General features: G+C 38.7%; 1 protein-coding gene across 3 annotated transcripts in view; it reads right to left on the minus strand.

The window, feature by feature from the left end:
* The window catches only part of LOC111866897 (F-box/LRR-repeat protein 20), a 51234-nt gene extending 34386 nt beyond the window's left edge, over positions 1-16848 (minus strand). Inside the window, exons 1-7 of one of the 3 annotated variants that reach the window (XM_033752461.1) lie at positions 16396-16769; positions 16126-16295; positions 15712-15807; positions 15327-15394; positions 8249-8378; positions 7968-8131; positions 1989-2146 (exon numbers count right to left, since the gene is read on the minus strand). In XM_033752461.1, the coding sequence (XP_033608352.1) occupies positions 1989-2146; positions 7968-8131; positions 8249-8378; positions 15327-15394; positions 15712-15732 (541 nt within the window). In that variant the 5' untranslated portion in view covers positions 15733-15807; positions 16126-16295; positions 16396-16769. Of the gene's footprint in view, positions 1-1988; positions 2147-7967; positions 8132-8248; positions 8379-15326; positions 15395-15711; positions 15808-16125; positions 16296-16395 lie in introns of all 3 variants that reach the window. The other 2 variants (XM_023856246.2, XM_023856247.2) reach the window with 2 other exon arrangements.
* Between the last annotated feature and the right edge of the window lie 202 nt (positions 16849-17050).

The raw sequence follows: 17050 nt of genomic DNA on the forward strand, positions 1-17050 counted from the left end.
CCCCAGCTAACACCACCTAGCAGCACAACTCGTAACTACAAAGCATGCGCGCGCAACAGGTCGGTTCCGGTTATTTTTGGGTCCCCCTTCGTATGTATATATATATATTGAGATTTTAGTGGTGATACTTTTAATTCTCTAAAATATTCTCTACATGAATCTCTATCTCTAAATCCTACCATAATTCTAATAATTCCATTTGGTAGACTACAAATACTGCTATAATAAGAATTTCCCCAAAATATTACTCCACAAGTCATGACAGAGTGAAAATAAGAAAAATATACCATCTTCAATGATTCTTGGGACAAGAATGGATTACTTGTTCTAACTGCAAAACAAGCTCAACTTAGTTTAGGTAAGTGGCCTCCGTAGTCTAGGGGTAATGTTCCCACCTCATGACTCAACGTACGCGGGTTCAACCCGGCAGAGGTCGTGGAATTTTTAAGGGCGGAAAAATCCAGGGAACAAGTCCTCCTGTAGGGACTTTAAGCCGTGGGTCCCGTGTCATAGCTTTACGGCATGTAAAAGAACCTCATGCCTCAAGGAAGCCTCTGAGCCAAATTATAAAGGACATCTCCCTCCCAACAATAGTCTCTAATGCCTCTGGTAGATGGGGGAAGCATCTAGATACCGCTGAGCCAGTAGAGGCCGAACTCGCTGGCTGAGTCGGGACTGATGGTACGCACCAGTATCGGTAGGGTATAGAGACTGGTAGAATATTATAGGGGTACGTACAACAGACCACTGGTCCCGGTGCATGGGGAAACCCACCCCCTCCAATAATAATAATAATAATAGTTTAGGTAAAACTGTATCTATATGAGTCTTCCAAGAAAATATGTTGTCCAGTGTTAGCCCAAGGAATTCTATATTTCAAATATTAAATATTTTCCTGTTCCAATGCATTATATTTAAATCAATTAAAGAACTAGTCTTAGTTACAAATTGCATAAATTGTGTCTTACTGACATTTAGTGACAATAAATTAGTAGTGAACCATCTATTTATATCTTGAAAAGCTTTATTAACACTACTTTTAAAACTTATAGGGTTAAGGCTAGTAATAATTACACTAGTGTCATCTGCAAATATAACAACTTCAGCATTATCATTTATTGTTTTTGGTAAGTCATTAATATAAAGTAAAAAAAGCACCTGACCAAGTATTGATCCCTGTGGAACACCATGCTTTGTCTCTCCCCAGTTTGAACAGGAGTCAGGGGAATTATTGTTTAAGCTCAACCTTTGGTATCTACCCCCTAGGTAAGATTAGTTTAAGAGAGGTTCCCATTATTCCATAAAACTCTAATTTTGTCAATAAAATGTTGTGATTAACACAGTCAGAAGCTTTCTGTAAGTCACAAAAGATGCCTCTAACCATTATTATTCAACATAGTATCTCTTCAATCAATTTATAGAAGGCCTTCTCTATTTATGCAGAAGGTCTGAAACCAAACTGTTACTCTACTATAATGTTACTAATTTCAATATGTCACAAAAGTCTTTCACATATGATTTTTTTCAAAGACCTTAGACAATGAAGTTAATAAAGAGATTGGCCTGTAATTAGTCATATTTTTATCACCCTTCTTGAATAATGGTTTTACAATAGAATAACTATAATGAGTATTCCAGATATTACAGATTTATTACAAATACATAATTTAAGAGAGAACTAATAAAAGGAGCACTGACCTTCAATACTTTTGTAGAAATTTCATCATAACCATGTGAATTCTTTATTAAAGATTTGATAACTGTTTCAATTTCATATCATTAAGATAATACACTCTTGGAGGCTACTATACTGTTACAGAGAAATCTCTTAGAATAGTGGGTAGGAGAGAGGAGGATAACATTAAGATGCATCTCAAGAAGATAAGTTGTGCCTCAAGATCATGTCCAATCATAGGCTTTGATGCTAACATTGTATTACCTCTGGGTTCTACTACAAAAGAGATACCAGAAGTTTAGCAAAGTCTCACCATTTTCCGTGATGTGGTCGCACCAAGATATGTTTATGTGAGTCAGATATGGGCAGCCATCAGCAAGAGCCTTGAGTGACTCATCAGAGATGGCTGAGCAGGAGCCAAGGTCAAGGCGCTGCAGCTTAGGACAGTGGCGGCTCAGCGACTGACAGGTGCTGCCACAATAAAAGTCAACATTTTAATGCTAAAACAAAGGGTCACTACAAAAATTTGAGCTTCAATTCTACCAACTGGGTCACATGTAAAATAACAGAGAAAATTTATTTAATCAGCTACTTTGTTCATTTGAACTACTTACTATTCTGTCTTTTTCATCTATAATGTTGTCAGACCTGCATGACCTCATTCTGTTGACAGCCACACTCTATACAACTACAAGGGTGAGTCAAATGAAAACCTTAAATTTGTAATAAAAAATCGAAATTTCATGCCATTATCCTATAAGTTGGTAAGCATGCTACAAACAGCATGCAGAATGGCCTGTAGGTTGCAGTATAGTGCAGATGCACAAACACTGTCACAGCACCAGTATTAGATGGCTGCCCCACTTGAGACTTGCACCAGGGAAGAACAGCGTTCTGTTATTCAGTTTTTGTGTAGTGAAGGGGTGAAACCTATTGAAATTTATCGAAGAACAAAGTTTCAGTATGGTGATGCACAAGTGACACTGAATGAAACTGCAGTAAGTTTAAACATTAGTCATGGTTCAGCACACCATATTGTGCACGATGTGCTCCAGTTTCACAAAGTGTCCGCAAGATTGGTGCCATGGCAGCTGACTCCTGAATTGAAAACCGACGTATTGATGCTTGTGAAGAACTTCTGCGGTGCTTTGAACGAGAAGGTGATGACTTCCTTGCAAGAATCGTTACTGGGGACAAAACCTGGGTTCACTTCCACCAACTGGAAATTAATAGAGCGAGCAAGGAATGGCGCCATTCCACATCTCCAAAACCGAAGAAGTTTCGAACACAACCATCAGCAGGGAAGGTTATGCTGACTCTCTTTTGGGACAAAAAAGGCGTCATCTTGGAGCACTACACGCCTAGAGGGACCACTGTCACCAGTGCATCATACTCGGATCTCCTAAAAAAATCATCTTCGGCCTGCAATCAAATAAAAGCGACGTGGATTGTTGTCCACAGGTATCCTTTTGAAACATGACAATGCAAGGCCCCATACTGCCCGTACAACAGTCGCGACAATCAATGACCTGCATTTTGAGTGTCTTCCTCATCCGGCACACTCACCATATTTCCATATGTTTGGACCACTCAAAGAAGCAATGGGAGGAAAGATGTTCCTTCTGATGAAGAGGTATGCCACACGATGCATGAGTGGTTGCATGGACTACCAAAAGAATTTTTTTCTAAAGGAATTCACGCACTTTGTAAGGGCTGGAGGACTTGCATTGAGTGTGGGGGAGATTATGTTGAAAAGTGATACAGCTTTGTACCACTTGTGCACAATAAATAATACTCGAAAAAATATTTAAGGTTTTCATTTGACTCGCCTACGTATTTGCCTGCACTCCCATTATTTCTGGTATATAAATGATTTAATTTTCCATTCAGAAAAGTTGTATGGCATCACAATTAAAAGTGAAATGAGTATCAGGATACAGGATGAATGAAGGGAATGAACGCATATATTGTTGCACCTTGCCATGTGACTCAATACAAATAATATTTACTATATTCCTGTCAACACAACACTATCTCCATCAAGTGGAGTTTCCTGTCTAGGACAACATGTTTCAGCACATATGTGCCATCTTCAGGTCTGGTTTTTGGTTACAATTATTCTATCATGTATACTTAGTATAGATAACTACATGAACTACATAGATAATATTATCCAAGGGAAAGAAACTGCTGACCAACTGGCAAGAACATGTTCTGTACATCATATTACATGATTTGAACTAGCCTGCAGCATTTCAGAATTTCACTAAATGGGCTGTCAGAGGCTGGATGAACAGAAAACACAATGAATACTAGAAATTCAAACCTGGATCAGAATGAAATTTTCTTCAGGAACCTTCTGTTGGAAGAACTAGGAAAATATGAACCTGCTGAACTAAGTGACAGCATTACAATAACACCCCATTTAAAGTTGCGAATGTATTCCTGGAAATGGGACTCCTAAATGAATCAGCATTGTTACGTAATTTCAGTATAGCAGCTATGGTGATGCATTCTTAAATTTGCAATATTACAATTATACAAGTAAAATGACTAAATATGGTTAAACTACTTTTATTTAGAATTCATACAAAATATGTATACTATAAATAGCTTGGCCCAACACAAAGAGGTGGTAATGTACCAAAACCACATGCAGAGTCAACTAAATGTCTTGATATGAGGAGCCAACTGACTGAAATGACTCAATGGCTAGGATAGTAAACACTGTTTCTATTCTAACTGCAACAATACTTTGCATCACACTGTGTCACAGCTATTTAGTAAAAATTGTTACCCGAATAAAGGGCAGTATAAATACTCAGCACTATACAGGCATTACTGTACTTATGTCACTTATGGGGATACCTACTCATACAGAGACTGGGAATACAGTCCCACACGTGATGTCACAACAAAGAAGAAACAGCCTTACATGTCCTGCAAAAGTGAAGTTCTAGCTGAATTAAGATTAAGGAGACTTACTTCATGAACATGAAACAAAGTGCCTATCAGAAGGGCCCATTAAATTAAGTACTGCACTTCATTCAAAGTGCAGGACTGCTAGAAAGCTGCATAGTAGACTGACGACAGTTGTGGTGCAAGGGTCATTAAACATCCATCTCTTTAATCAGTAAGGCATCGTAACCTTAGAAGTGAAAACAACAACCCTGTTGCAGTTACACTAGACCATGCTCACACATATTCCCTACATACAGCAAAACTGCAAGTTCCCATCAGACCAGAGCCATGACAGGTGCCAAAACAAGAGGGCAGAGCATGAAGGGTTTCAAAATGAGGAATGAATCACTCTGTGCAGAGGGCTAAAATAGCAATCATAAAAAGATTCTCCCAAAATGAAGTGATATCAACAGCTTCGTTTACATGTCATTCTACTGTAAATTATCTCATGTGAAATTTAGTAAATAAATCATGAAAGTCAAATAGCTACATTTCATGGCCATCACAGTAGAATTTAACAGTGACCTGTAATAATACAGTACAAGTGACCAAATAGATTTCATTGTCCATAAAACACAGGGTTCATACACACAAGCACAAATACATACATCCATTCCTATGCACTGGTCCATTCAACTCACTCCAGCTTTATGGGAAGAGCACTCAACTAGTTTTTATTTTTATTTCATGCATCCTCTTAAGTACACCAATTTCCAAAAAGTATCCAACTTTATGTTTTGCCGCTGTAAGTAATGACCTAAGGGGTGGGGAAACTGAGTGTAGTGGTAGAACGGACTTCCATGCGCATGTGTGATTTTTTGCTGACTCGCAATACTGCCGGATGCGTCTGTGGCTGCCAGATAGCAAAGTGGCGTAACACATGTTCGTCACATTCTCATTTCACTTAAGATGACAGAACGCTTTGAGCAGCAATACTGCATCAAGTTTTGACAGAAACTTGGGGATACCCAAGTGGAAACAATCCACAAAATTCAGTAGGCTTTCAGCGATGATGCAATGTGGGTCATTCAAATTAAAGAGTGGTTCAACAACCGCTTTAAAGATGGCCGTATGTCAGCAGACAGTGACCAGTGTTCCAGGAGACTGTCAACGAGCCAAAATTCTGATGTCATTGAAAAAGTGATGTAGGACCATCGTTTGACCATGCGGGAAGTTGCTGATGAGGTTGGGATCAGCAGAGGTTCCGCAAAACACAATTTTAACACAGGATTTGGGCATGCAACGAGTGATGGCAAAATTTGTGCCCAAGCTGCTTTCGCCAGAGCAGCAACAACTCTGCCTTGAGGTCACGCAGGACATGCTGGAGTGCGCCAACAGGGATCCTGAGTTCCAGAAGACTGTGATCACTGGTGACAAGTCATGGACGTATGGATATGACCCGGAAACCAAGGTCCAGGCATCACAAAGGAAGCATCCAACATCCCCGAGGCCCAAAAAAGCACGACAGGTTCGGAGCAATGTGAAGGTGATACTGACTTTTTTTCCGATTACCAGGGTGTTGTGCATCATGAGTACGCACCACTAGGCCAAACTGTCAATAAGGAGTACTACCAAGAAGTCCTCCGCCATCTTCATGATGCAGTTTGGCGCAAGAGACCGGAGCTGTGGGACACACGCAACTGGCAGCTGCATCATGACAATGCCCCAGCTTATTCATCACACCTGATCCAGGGTTTCCTGGCCAAGCACGGCATTCTGCAGGTTCACTAGGCTCCCTACTCCATGATATAGCTCCTTGTGATTTCTGGCTGTTCCAGAGATTGAAGACACCGCTAAAAGGCTCCCGTTTTGACAGCCGCGAGGACATCATATAGAACGCGACAGCGCAGCTGCATGCCATTCCAAAAGAAGCCTTCCAGAATTGCTTCCAGCAATGGAAGGGCCGCTGGACTAAGTGTGTGGAGTCACAAGGGGCCTACTTTGAAGGGGATTAGGTACTGTAACCACGCAGATACAGAATTTTGTTTTCCCGGCCCAAGGTCGGATACCTTTTGGACAGAGTAGTATATATGATATTAAGGTTATAGTACTGTCACACAACATTTTGATTATTGTATAATAAAATGACTGATAATAAGTGAAACATGTTTCAGTCTCTTTTGACCATCATCTGGCATTTGTAATTATAAAGCAATAAATATATAATGTTCATGCTCTGAATTCTTTGATATAAAATGGATCAATTTTTCAATATCATAAAGTTTAAAGTTGTGTACATGTTAGAGGTTGAATATAGAAAAATATATTTGCAATGATTAAGAATTATTACACTTTATAAAATATAGATATAATAAAATGTAGATATATATAACAAGCGGCCTACATGGTGGTCACAGTGTGCAATATTGTTTTTTATACCTACATTTTTATTATATACACATTTTACAAATGTTAATAATTCTTTATCATTGCACATATACTTTTGTATATTCAATCCATAACACATTTAAAATTTTTAATTTGATGACACTGAAAAACAAATCCATTTTTCATTACATAATCCAGCATAAACATTGTTTATTTACTGTCTTCATTCCTACATGCCTGATGATGGTCAAAAGAGACTGCAACATATAGTGTGATTAATATACTAAACAGACAGACTTATCTAGTTTTGTTTAAAAATCAAATGTTTTATTATACAATAATCAAAATGTTGTTAATATCATGCAATAAGTGTTCGGAAAAAAATGCTTAGGAAGAATTTTGGACCTAAGACAATTCTAGTGTACTTCAGTCAATGACGCTGTCATTAACTCAAGCTTATTAAGAACTGAATGATTATATGATGGCAAATAATGAACTGGAAAGGATGTGGAAGGAAGTGGTCATGACTTAATTTAAGGTACTCTTCTGACACTTGTCTGGAAAGACACACAAACCACAAAAAACCAGTAAGGATAGTCAGTGTTACAGCAGAGATTCAAATCACTTGATGCTTAATATACTGTATAATGAGTAGCACTGCAATTTGTACCCACAATACTGTTATAGTAACTAAATGACAAAAGAAAAAACAGATGGAACATGCTCCATACACAGGGCCAATGAGAAGCCAATAAGCCAATAAGCATACTTCCAAAGAGCACACCCAACAGAGCAAAAAATACAAACTCGTGGGTTCCATAAAATCAGGGTTTTTCATGCCCAGCTGAGTACAATCAAATTCTCAAAGAGTCCCTATCCTATGGAGTTAGATGGGAACCATTGCTCAACTTTTACATAGATACTAAAAGAATAGTTATATCACTGGAAGTATGCAGACTCTCCCAAAACATAACATGTTAAATGGTGTATAAAAAACCCATACCTGTCTGTAATATTCTTACAGCCATTGAGGTTCAGGTCTTCCACATTGTTACATTTCTGCGCAAATGTCTTCATGGAGCCATCAGCTATTGACTGGCAGCCACGGAGACTCAGCTTGCGCAGAAACCCTCCACAGCGTCGCGAAATGTTTTCAATGACTGGACCCTGCGGAAGGTAGGAGACACTCATGAATGTAACTTCAACTTGAAAAGATTATTCAACTGCAGAATGAAGTAGATATGTTACTGCCATAAAGTCGATACAGTTTGTCTGCCTTCATACCTCAACATCAGTCTGAAAGTCAAAGAGATCTATCCGTTGCCAATTGCTGCCATCAAGTGCCAGAACATTCCAGGCCTTAGAAACTTGTGCACATCGACACAGGGATACCACATCAAGGTACGAGAATATCCTGCAAGAAATGCGTTCTTTTAGTATCTCAATGCATTACTTTGGTCATGGACCATTCACAGAACTAAGTGAACAGTTTACATTCCAACATATAAAATTAACATATGGAGTACATGAGTTTTAAAAATGAGGGGAAATTCTCAGCAATTATGAACGGAATTCAGAATTTATCCTGGCCTTTCTGAAAAGTAAACATAAGCCATGACGTACCTACCAAATGATTCCTTTTTAAAGAGTTAAAATTTCAGAAGAGCAGCTGATGTGGGACTGACGGTATTTTGCTACTCATATATTAATGGATAACCCAAGTAACTTTAAAACTTAATGCCATGTGGTGAATGCTGAAGAAGGCTCCATCATCTCTTCAGACAGTTGATGAGAATACAAAATGAAGGATCTGGATGACATGGGTCTTATTCATTTGAAAGTAAACCATATCTGCATCGCTCTGAACACCAGAGTGTGGCACGTAAGTGGGAATCAGGCAAACAGCACAACAAGAAGCATCAACGTAATGCACACACCATCCTGAGGCTCACTTGGACAGCTCATGTGACAGCGTCAAGTCAACAACAGGATACTTTGGCAGCAAATTTTGGAAACAAACAACACTGACCACCAAAGACAGAAATGTAACTTTCATTGCTCCAATTTTCTTTCCTGAATAAATCTTGCCAAAAAAAAGATTCATAGAAGTTATCCATAAAATTCTTTGAGTCACCTGCTGATTTCTATTCATAAGCAGCTGAGAATGTTCATGTGCTAATGGTCAAAGTTCATCACAGTTCTCGAATAGCCAGGAAGCATAAAATAAAGGGAAAAGAACTGATAACCCCCCTTCCACCCACACATGCATACACAATAAAATAAAACTGAATTTGTAAATTCAAGCTTTGGTATCACACATAAAAGTTTCATGTGAAGTTTACATTCACTTTTAATTTCTCTAGCAAAAAGCCCACATACTTTGTCTGAAGAGAGTTTGGTACCTTGATGTAAATGTGATGAAAACTAAAGAACTCAGAAGCCAACAATAACCCAATTCTGAGCCATCTTGTGTATGATCAACTAACTTCTCAAAAATGCGAGATTTCATGTTCTCATGGCAGTCACTATGAAAATAACTGTCTTTGGGATATGCAAGCCATGTAGTCTGGTATATGTTTTCAAATGTTTTAGAAGAACATACTGCCTCCATCTTCAGGGTAGATGACTACTCACCACTGAAGATAAAGGAAATATATTCCTCTTAAACATCAGTTAACAACTAGAATACATGGCAACACATCTCAGAACACAGTAGCAATGTTAAATTTTGGAAGGACCCTGGATAATAGAATAAATACATTAGTCACATGTCACACAATACTTATACCCAGTGGAATTAAAACATTAATGTTTGTGAACCCTGCAAATAAAGGTAGCCAAACAAGGCCTTGATAAAACAAAAACAAATTACACTGTATTTGAATATTGCTGGCTTCCTATATGCAGCATTATGTAGTCCGGTAGATATTTATGAATGTTTCAAAGGACACTGCTGCCTCCATCTTCAGGCTATCCTCTAGATACAGGCAGCAGGTTCTTGTGACACACTATTAAGTATCTATCAGACCATATGGCATCATATTCCAGCAGAGCCACTTCTGTGAGAGCCTCAAATTTCAAAACATTTTATTCATTACAGATCAAAGTTACCAAAAAACAAATCAGACCTACCATGTTCTTGAGAGTAATAACGATTTCCTGATTAACATATAATTATCCATATGACAAATCCCATTAAAATCTACATGATAATTAATTTCATATGTTCTTATGTAACATGTCATTAACCATATCTGCTAAACTTCCTAATTCAAACAAGTTGATACTTCAGTATTAATCTAATTCTGCTGCCATCAACAGTCACTTGGAAACACAATGTGAACAATAAAAATATAAACACAAGCAGATTACTGATTAATAAATTCAGCTGTTATCGAAGTCAGCTGAGAACTCTTCAATCACAGCTAGGAAAAACATGGGCACATTTGAAAGATATTACTTTGTCAAGGCTCCAAACTTATTATTCAACATGCTAATTTTAAAGGCATAAAGACTAAAAATTAAATCTAATGGAACCATTCTTCATGTATTTCTTATGAAAAATATTCACCAAGACTTGGAATCAAACCCATAACAGTGTATACTGTGTAACTATGTTCAGGTTACTTGAAACAATTGTCTGAAATCTAATCTTTCTACACCAATTTAAACCTTTTTAAGTTTTTCTGATAAAAAGAACTTATTCCATGAATATTTGTGTGCATGTAAGTCATTTGCACTTTCAAGACTAATGGTTAACACATTGAGGACCGGTCGCATGATATCATGCTTTTGGCTTTTAAACGTGGCTGACAGGTTGCATGATATCATGATTTCAGAACACGTTAGGCTGTAACACACTGTACCTTGCTCTGGCATCACCCAAGTTGCATGTAATGGTGTAATAAAACTCTGGAATGTTTGCTTACTTGTCAGTAACTTGACCTCGCTGTTTTCTTAACGCACTATAAACGAAAATGCTTTGCTGCTCTTCAAGCTGTATGTACAAGGCAGTAGTTAGTGGTGGGGTATGGACAGGGACAAATTTTTCTCCGATGAGCCAGCTGACCTGCCTTGAGAGACCCTAGTTATGGTGACTGAGAGAGCGGCAGTGACAGGGGAGAACAAAGAATTGTGGCCACAGACAGTAAAGTGACAGTAGCTCCGACGATAATGGGGGTAATAACATTGCAGGGACAGTAACAAATATAAAAAAATCACAAAAATCTAAACCCTGATTCGAAATTGAAATACAACGCATTTCTAATGAATGTGGCAAAGGCCTGGGCTACAGACCAGATGGTGGCGGCAGAGCCAGAGTCAGACAGAGACTTAGTGCGACCAAGCCCATCAACTCCTACCCCACGCAGGCCTCATGTGGACCCCCCAGGGTGACTCTCGGGTGATATGCGGAAACATACCCTGGTGAAAATTGTGAAGAGTGAACATTCCAAGGGAAAGCATCCTTCTAGGCAATGCAGTGTTTCCACAGTTCACAAAAAAAGGAGTATGTCTACATTTGCAAGTTCTGTATAATGCCACTTCACAAAGGGGAATGTTTCCAGAAATATCACACTCTCAAGCACTTCTAGGAGCACTGGTAAGTGTTCTCCAAAAATTTTAGTTCATGAAATTAATTAGGAGATTTTATATTAATTTTTAAAGTGAACAGTGCAAGTGTTAGGATAGTAGGTTTAATAATGGCAGTCCCCAGGGTGATTTAAATATTTAAATTGCCAGTCCTTAATGTGTTAAAATGTGGCATTGGATGTAAAATTTTCAGCCCACTTTCCTTACATTGTATAGAAAAAACAGGCTTAAGCCATCATCAAGGCTGTATGCATATATAGCCATCTCTAGTAGCTTTATAAAAGTATGTATATATCAGCATAACACCAAGTGAAACTTTCATACTAATAATTTCCGCTGCTTTCTCCCAGATTTCTTTTCAATCCTATATGTTAGGTAATGACATTCCAAGGCCATTGATTTGCACCATCTCCCACAACTAACATGCACCAACAGTCAACAATAAACAATCTCCAGTATATGGAAACTTAGTTTCAGCCTTGCACAACAGTATTCCAGGCAGAAATGTATGCCATTAAGGTATGTGCAGTTAAGAATCTAGATAGAAACTATAAAAATAGGAACACTATATTCTGTCAGATAGTCAAGCTGCAAATAAAGCACTTGGTACACACCAGATCACTTCAAAACTGGTCTGGGACTGACACCAATCTCTCATACAACTAGCCAAACATAACAAAGTTCAACTGATATGGGTGCCAGGTCATGAGGGTATTGCTGGGAATAAAACTGCAGATCAGCTGGCATGAACAGGGTCTGAATATCTGTTCACAGGACCTGAACCAGCTTGTGGCATCTCAACCGGAGTTGCCATGAAAGCGATGAGGGACTCGACATATAGAAATCACAAAAAAACACTGGGAATCCACAACTGGACTCAAACAGGCAAAGGGCTTTATATTAGGACCCTCTACCAGAAGAACAAAGGATCTGTGAAATTAAACAGAGACCAATTAAGATGGGTGGTAGGATTACTTACTGGACACTGCAACCTAAAAGGACATCTTTTGAAACTGGGATTGACAATGACCCAACCTGTGAAAGGCACCTACAAGAAGACATCTCAGCCACACATATCCTGTGTGATTGTGAGGCCATAGCTTATTTAAGATTTCATCACCTGGACCACTTCTTTATGGAACCGAGTGACTTTTATGATGCCCCCATAAACAAAGTCCTACATTTCATTCAAGGTGTAGGATTAATAAAGGGTTAATCCAAAGGGGAAGCACAATAGATCACTGAAGGTCGCAGTGGGAGAGCCAGATTTTATGGCCCACCCCTTACACTTACTACACTACTATTACTACATCTCCGGTACATAAAACTGTAAGGCAAAGCTCTCCCTGTAATAGGCCGTGGAGGACCTTTGGTTTGTGAGATGTCGAGGTTCCCATATCTTGACAATCGGCTCACAGATGGTGCTAAAATTGTCAGCCTTATGTGCTGGCCGCTCTTTAGCACCAGGAATATTTATGGTACTCATTTATGTTAGAGGCTGAGTTGACCCCAAGGCCATAGTGCAGCTGGAAGGATTAGGTCAACTGAAAAATTTAACGATCTCATCGGGAATTGAAGCAGTGACCTACTGACTCATAGCATAGTGCCTCAACTCCACTACTGTGTACCCCTTCCAGTATATATCCACATTAAAATATTTATCAGTACTCATAGAACAGACATGATGCACTGAAACAAGAGTACATTTGCTCCTGCATGACCTCTTAAATAATTTATATCCATGCAACAAGTTAACATTTGAGAGTTCATTGTTATGGTAACCTGAAACTATATAATAATAATGATGAACAGCATAGCTATCATAGCAGTAAATTGCAGCTGACCCTCACCAGCACAGTTCATGGTTTTGGGCCCTCTCAAAACCAAATTTTTGTTCATTCAAGGCCATTTACATGTTTGGAAATGGTTCCTCCTCTTTGGTGAGAGGAGGGGTTGGTCTGTGTAGGTACAGTTAATGAACCGTAATTCAGCATGAGTGCACCTGCACTCACACAGCAAACAGGTAAGGGTATTTATACTTTATGGACACCATACACAATTTTTCACTTTATTTCACTGCATTCAAAGAGTGAGGAAACTTCGCTACCCTGCTGACCGCACCCAAAATTCCTCACAGATTGCTGCTGTAACTCCAAATAGGAGAATGAGTCATTTGCGTTGATAACACACACGGTCGGGTGGCGTGATCTTGTAACTGCAGTGAAGTCGCAGTAATAGTCCAGTCTGTGTTAGAGATTTTGATAGGTGGTCAACATTTATACTGAAATGAAGTTCACTACTGAACAGCATGGGTTTATTGTGAAAATTTTTTTCAAGGAAAAAAAACTCACAGAAAATGTATCAGTAAGTTTCATCATAAAATCCTGATGCGCCAGTTCCCACAAAGTCATGCGTATCCAAGCTTGTGAAAAAGTGGCAGGTCATAGGTTCAGTGTGTGACATAAAGAAGCAATCAAAGAGGATTATGCTAACTGAAGAAAAAGCTTGGGATATTGTGGCACAACTACAGATCAGTCCTCGAAAATCATTAAGATGCTTAGCACAGAAAACCGGTGTTTCACTAGGATCTGCTTTCACAGCCATAAAATTGATGAAATTTTGCCCATATAAAATAACAGAATGAAATAACATGTGTAATTAGATCAATTACTATGGACCAACTTCAGAAAGTGTTGCATAATTTATTTATGTGATGCAAGGCATATTTGCAAGCAGAAGGGGGTCACTTTCAGCACCTGTTATAAAGCAAGATAAGTTTGTGTTATCTTTTTATGATATTCTTATAAATGTGTGCATGTAAGGAAACTGATGTGAGGGAATAGTTGCAGAGAAATGATCCATCCGCTCTATGCTAGCGAGAGTGCATGTTTATCAGCACTGGTGACTCATTCCACTATTGGCAGTTACAGCAGAAATCTGTGAGAAATATTGTATCCAACTCATGCTACTTCCCCGGTTTTGTCGATAACTGAACATCCTGTATAATGAATAAGATATAGACAGGAGTCTGTCAATGCAGGCATGTGCAACAGGTTATGCCTTAACTTGTTTGACAACTCCAAAAGGCATCTGAATGGTCTTATGCTTAACTGTTGCAAAGTTTAAGCTTCTTATACTTTCATGCATGGCTTCTCCTTGTCCAATCGCACGTATATTTGGATTTTGATGATTATGGATAACTTCTGCCTGCTTCCTGCATAATTTATTTATGGGTAATAATAAATCTCACACAAAACGTTTTTATAAACAACTACAGTAACCAGGAAAACATTCCATGTAAGCAACAGAGGATTAAATGACTCCTGTATTTTATACATAAACTGATGATGATGAAAATAGTGACAACAAAAAACAGAACAAATGCCTGGCATTTCTGTTAGGTATGCAATGTGCTTATATTCTCAGTTCTCCTATCATTTCTTCTATTCACACATAACATTATTACTGTGAAGAGTGTACTCAGATGAAAACATATGCAATTCATCTTCAACGAGGATAATAAAAATGTTTGTAATATATGACATTTATGAAGGGAGCAGACATGATCTACTTTAAAGCACTCTACCAGTTTCTCTAAAGGATCTGAGGAAAACGACCCAAGTACCATACTCAAAATAGACAAACCACAGTCTTACACAAACTGGAGCTGATACTATAGGTCTCCAAATGCTGATTCTACAACTCCATATTACAGTGCATTCATATTAGCAACTATACTTCCTTATGCTAATGTCCAAGTAAACCAACTTACCTAAGCAGCAGTTCTTTTGGCAACTTCTTATTAATTTGGGCATCATCATCTGAAAAGACTCTGGCAAGCTGTGAACAAAAACAACACAGTTCTGCATTGCTTCTTGTTCATGACTCATGTACCACTCCATTCCTACTGCTACTTACCCTCCCATCAAACTGCAGGTACATTGCAAGAGCAGGGTGTACCATTTTCCCACCAATAAATCCAAGCAATGTTGCAGCTTCAAAAATATGATGGATACATCTACCTTGATTCTAGATGAACAATTGCAACACAGTGTCAACCTACGATTCCAAGTTGTCACACACATTGAAAACAAAAATGCGGGCCATTGGGTTGTTACAAAGCAAGTAGTGTTAGCGACAGACAGAGTTGTTTGTACCTGCATGTAGCTTTGCTTCATAGTGCACACTGAGAAATTAGATCGCTCTTTCTTGCTGCGGCCTACAGACGGCACCCACCAAGGTCTCACCGCAGCCTGCGCAAAAACAAATAAAACAAAAACAAAAAACACAAGACTAATAAAGTGATAAAATATCATGTCCAAATGTGAAATATTAACTCAAAAGAACTTAAGACCTCACACAGAAATTATACGAGCTTGCCATTATGATTACTTCTATCTTGTGTGTGCGTCATAATTTTAAAGATTATAATTAATATAACTGCACTTCATTATATTCGATTTCGAAGTGGCGCTTGTCCGATGTATCACAACAAAGGAGACGAGAACATGGACTATCAAGGCCACGGGCCCGTTGATCACAAAACTATGTATTCCTAATATTAGCTTTACCTTTTCGAAGCTGCAACACTACTTATGGGTAAATGACAATCCAGACCTTTAAACGTGGCTTATTGTTATCATTTAAATAAAAATGAAGGAACGATAAGCCACTGTGCTCACGGACGACTTAACCTTGGCCCCGGCCACCCTTCGGCTCAAAATCAGCTGTTTACTCGGCCCTGGGAATGGCGGATATCAGTTGAATAGAAGGAACACTTTTCGGAGCTCGCACAGTTTTAATACAATTATTAATGAGCAAAAATTTTAACGCCATCTTACCTCCAATTTATTTCTGTTGGTGTGTATCATGGTGGTACTTCACGGTATTTCCCTTATTTACAAATATTCTACTTAAAACCGAACATCAACAAAGAATCGAAATACCAGACGAAATATTTTCCGAGGCTCTACACATCTAAACGAGTCTCTGATTGGAGGATGCATACACAATAATTTGGCACTTCAACGCGCATTTTGGTGAATTTTGCGTAAAACTGGTACATTCTTGACCACAGAGCGTTGCTGAATATGTGGATATTAATCTCGAGTTGTTTACCAATGCAATTGTTATGGTCTGTCACGTTTAACAAGCAACCTTGGTGACAGTGAAGAAGTGACATCCACACTTTGGACCAATACACAAGATCGTCTCATCATGCAACATGAGGATTGGTGGATTCGATCCAAACAAAAACAAATCCCTCCTCCCAAGACTTGTTGTGATGACGTCATAAGCGGGGGTCGATGTACAGCAGACATCCAGGCAGTGCGTTTCTGCAACTTACTTCACTACTTTCCCATAAAATGTGCGATTCTCTAACCCGAAGAGATATTGCAATAACTTTCCTTCTCCAAATAGACTTTTGCACATTTAGCAGTAACAACTTTCCTGCTAAGTTCCGCGCCAATTACGAATCACGGATCACAATAAACC

The sequence above is a fragment of the Cryptotermes secundus genome, unplaced genomic scaffold (genome assembly GCF_002891405.2).
Source record: "Cryptotermes secundus unplaced genomic scaffold, Csec_1.0 scaffold810, whole genome shotgun sequence".
Classification (NCBI taxonomy): Eukaryota; Metazoa; Arthropoda; class Insecta; order Blattodea; family Kalotermitidae; genus Cryptotermes; species Cryptotermes secundus.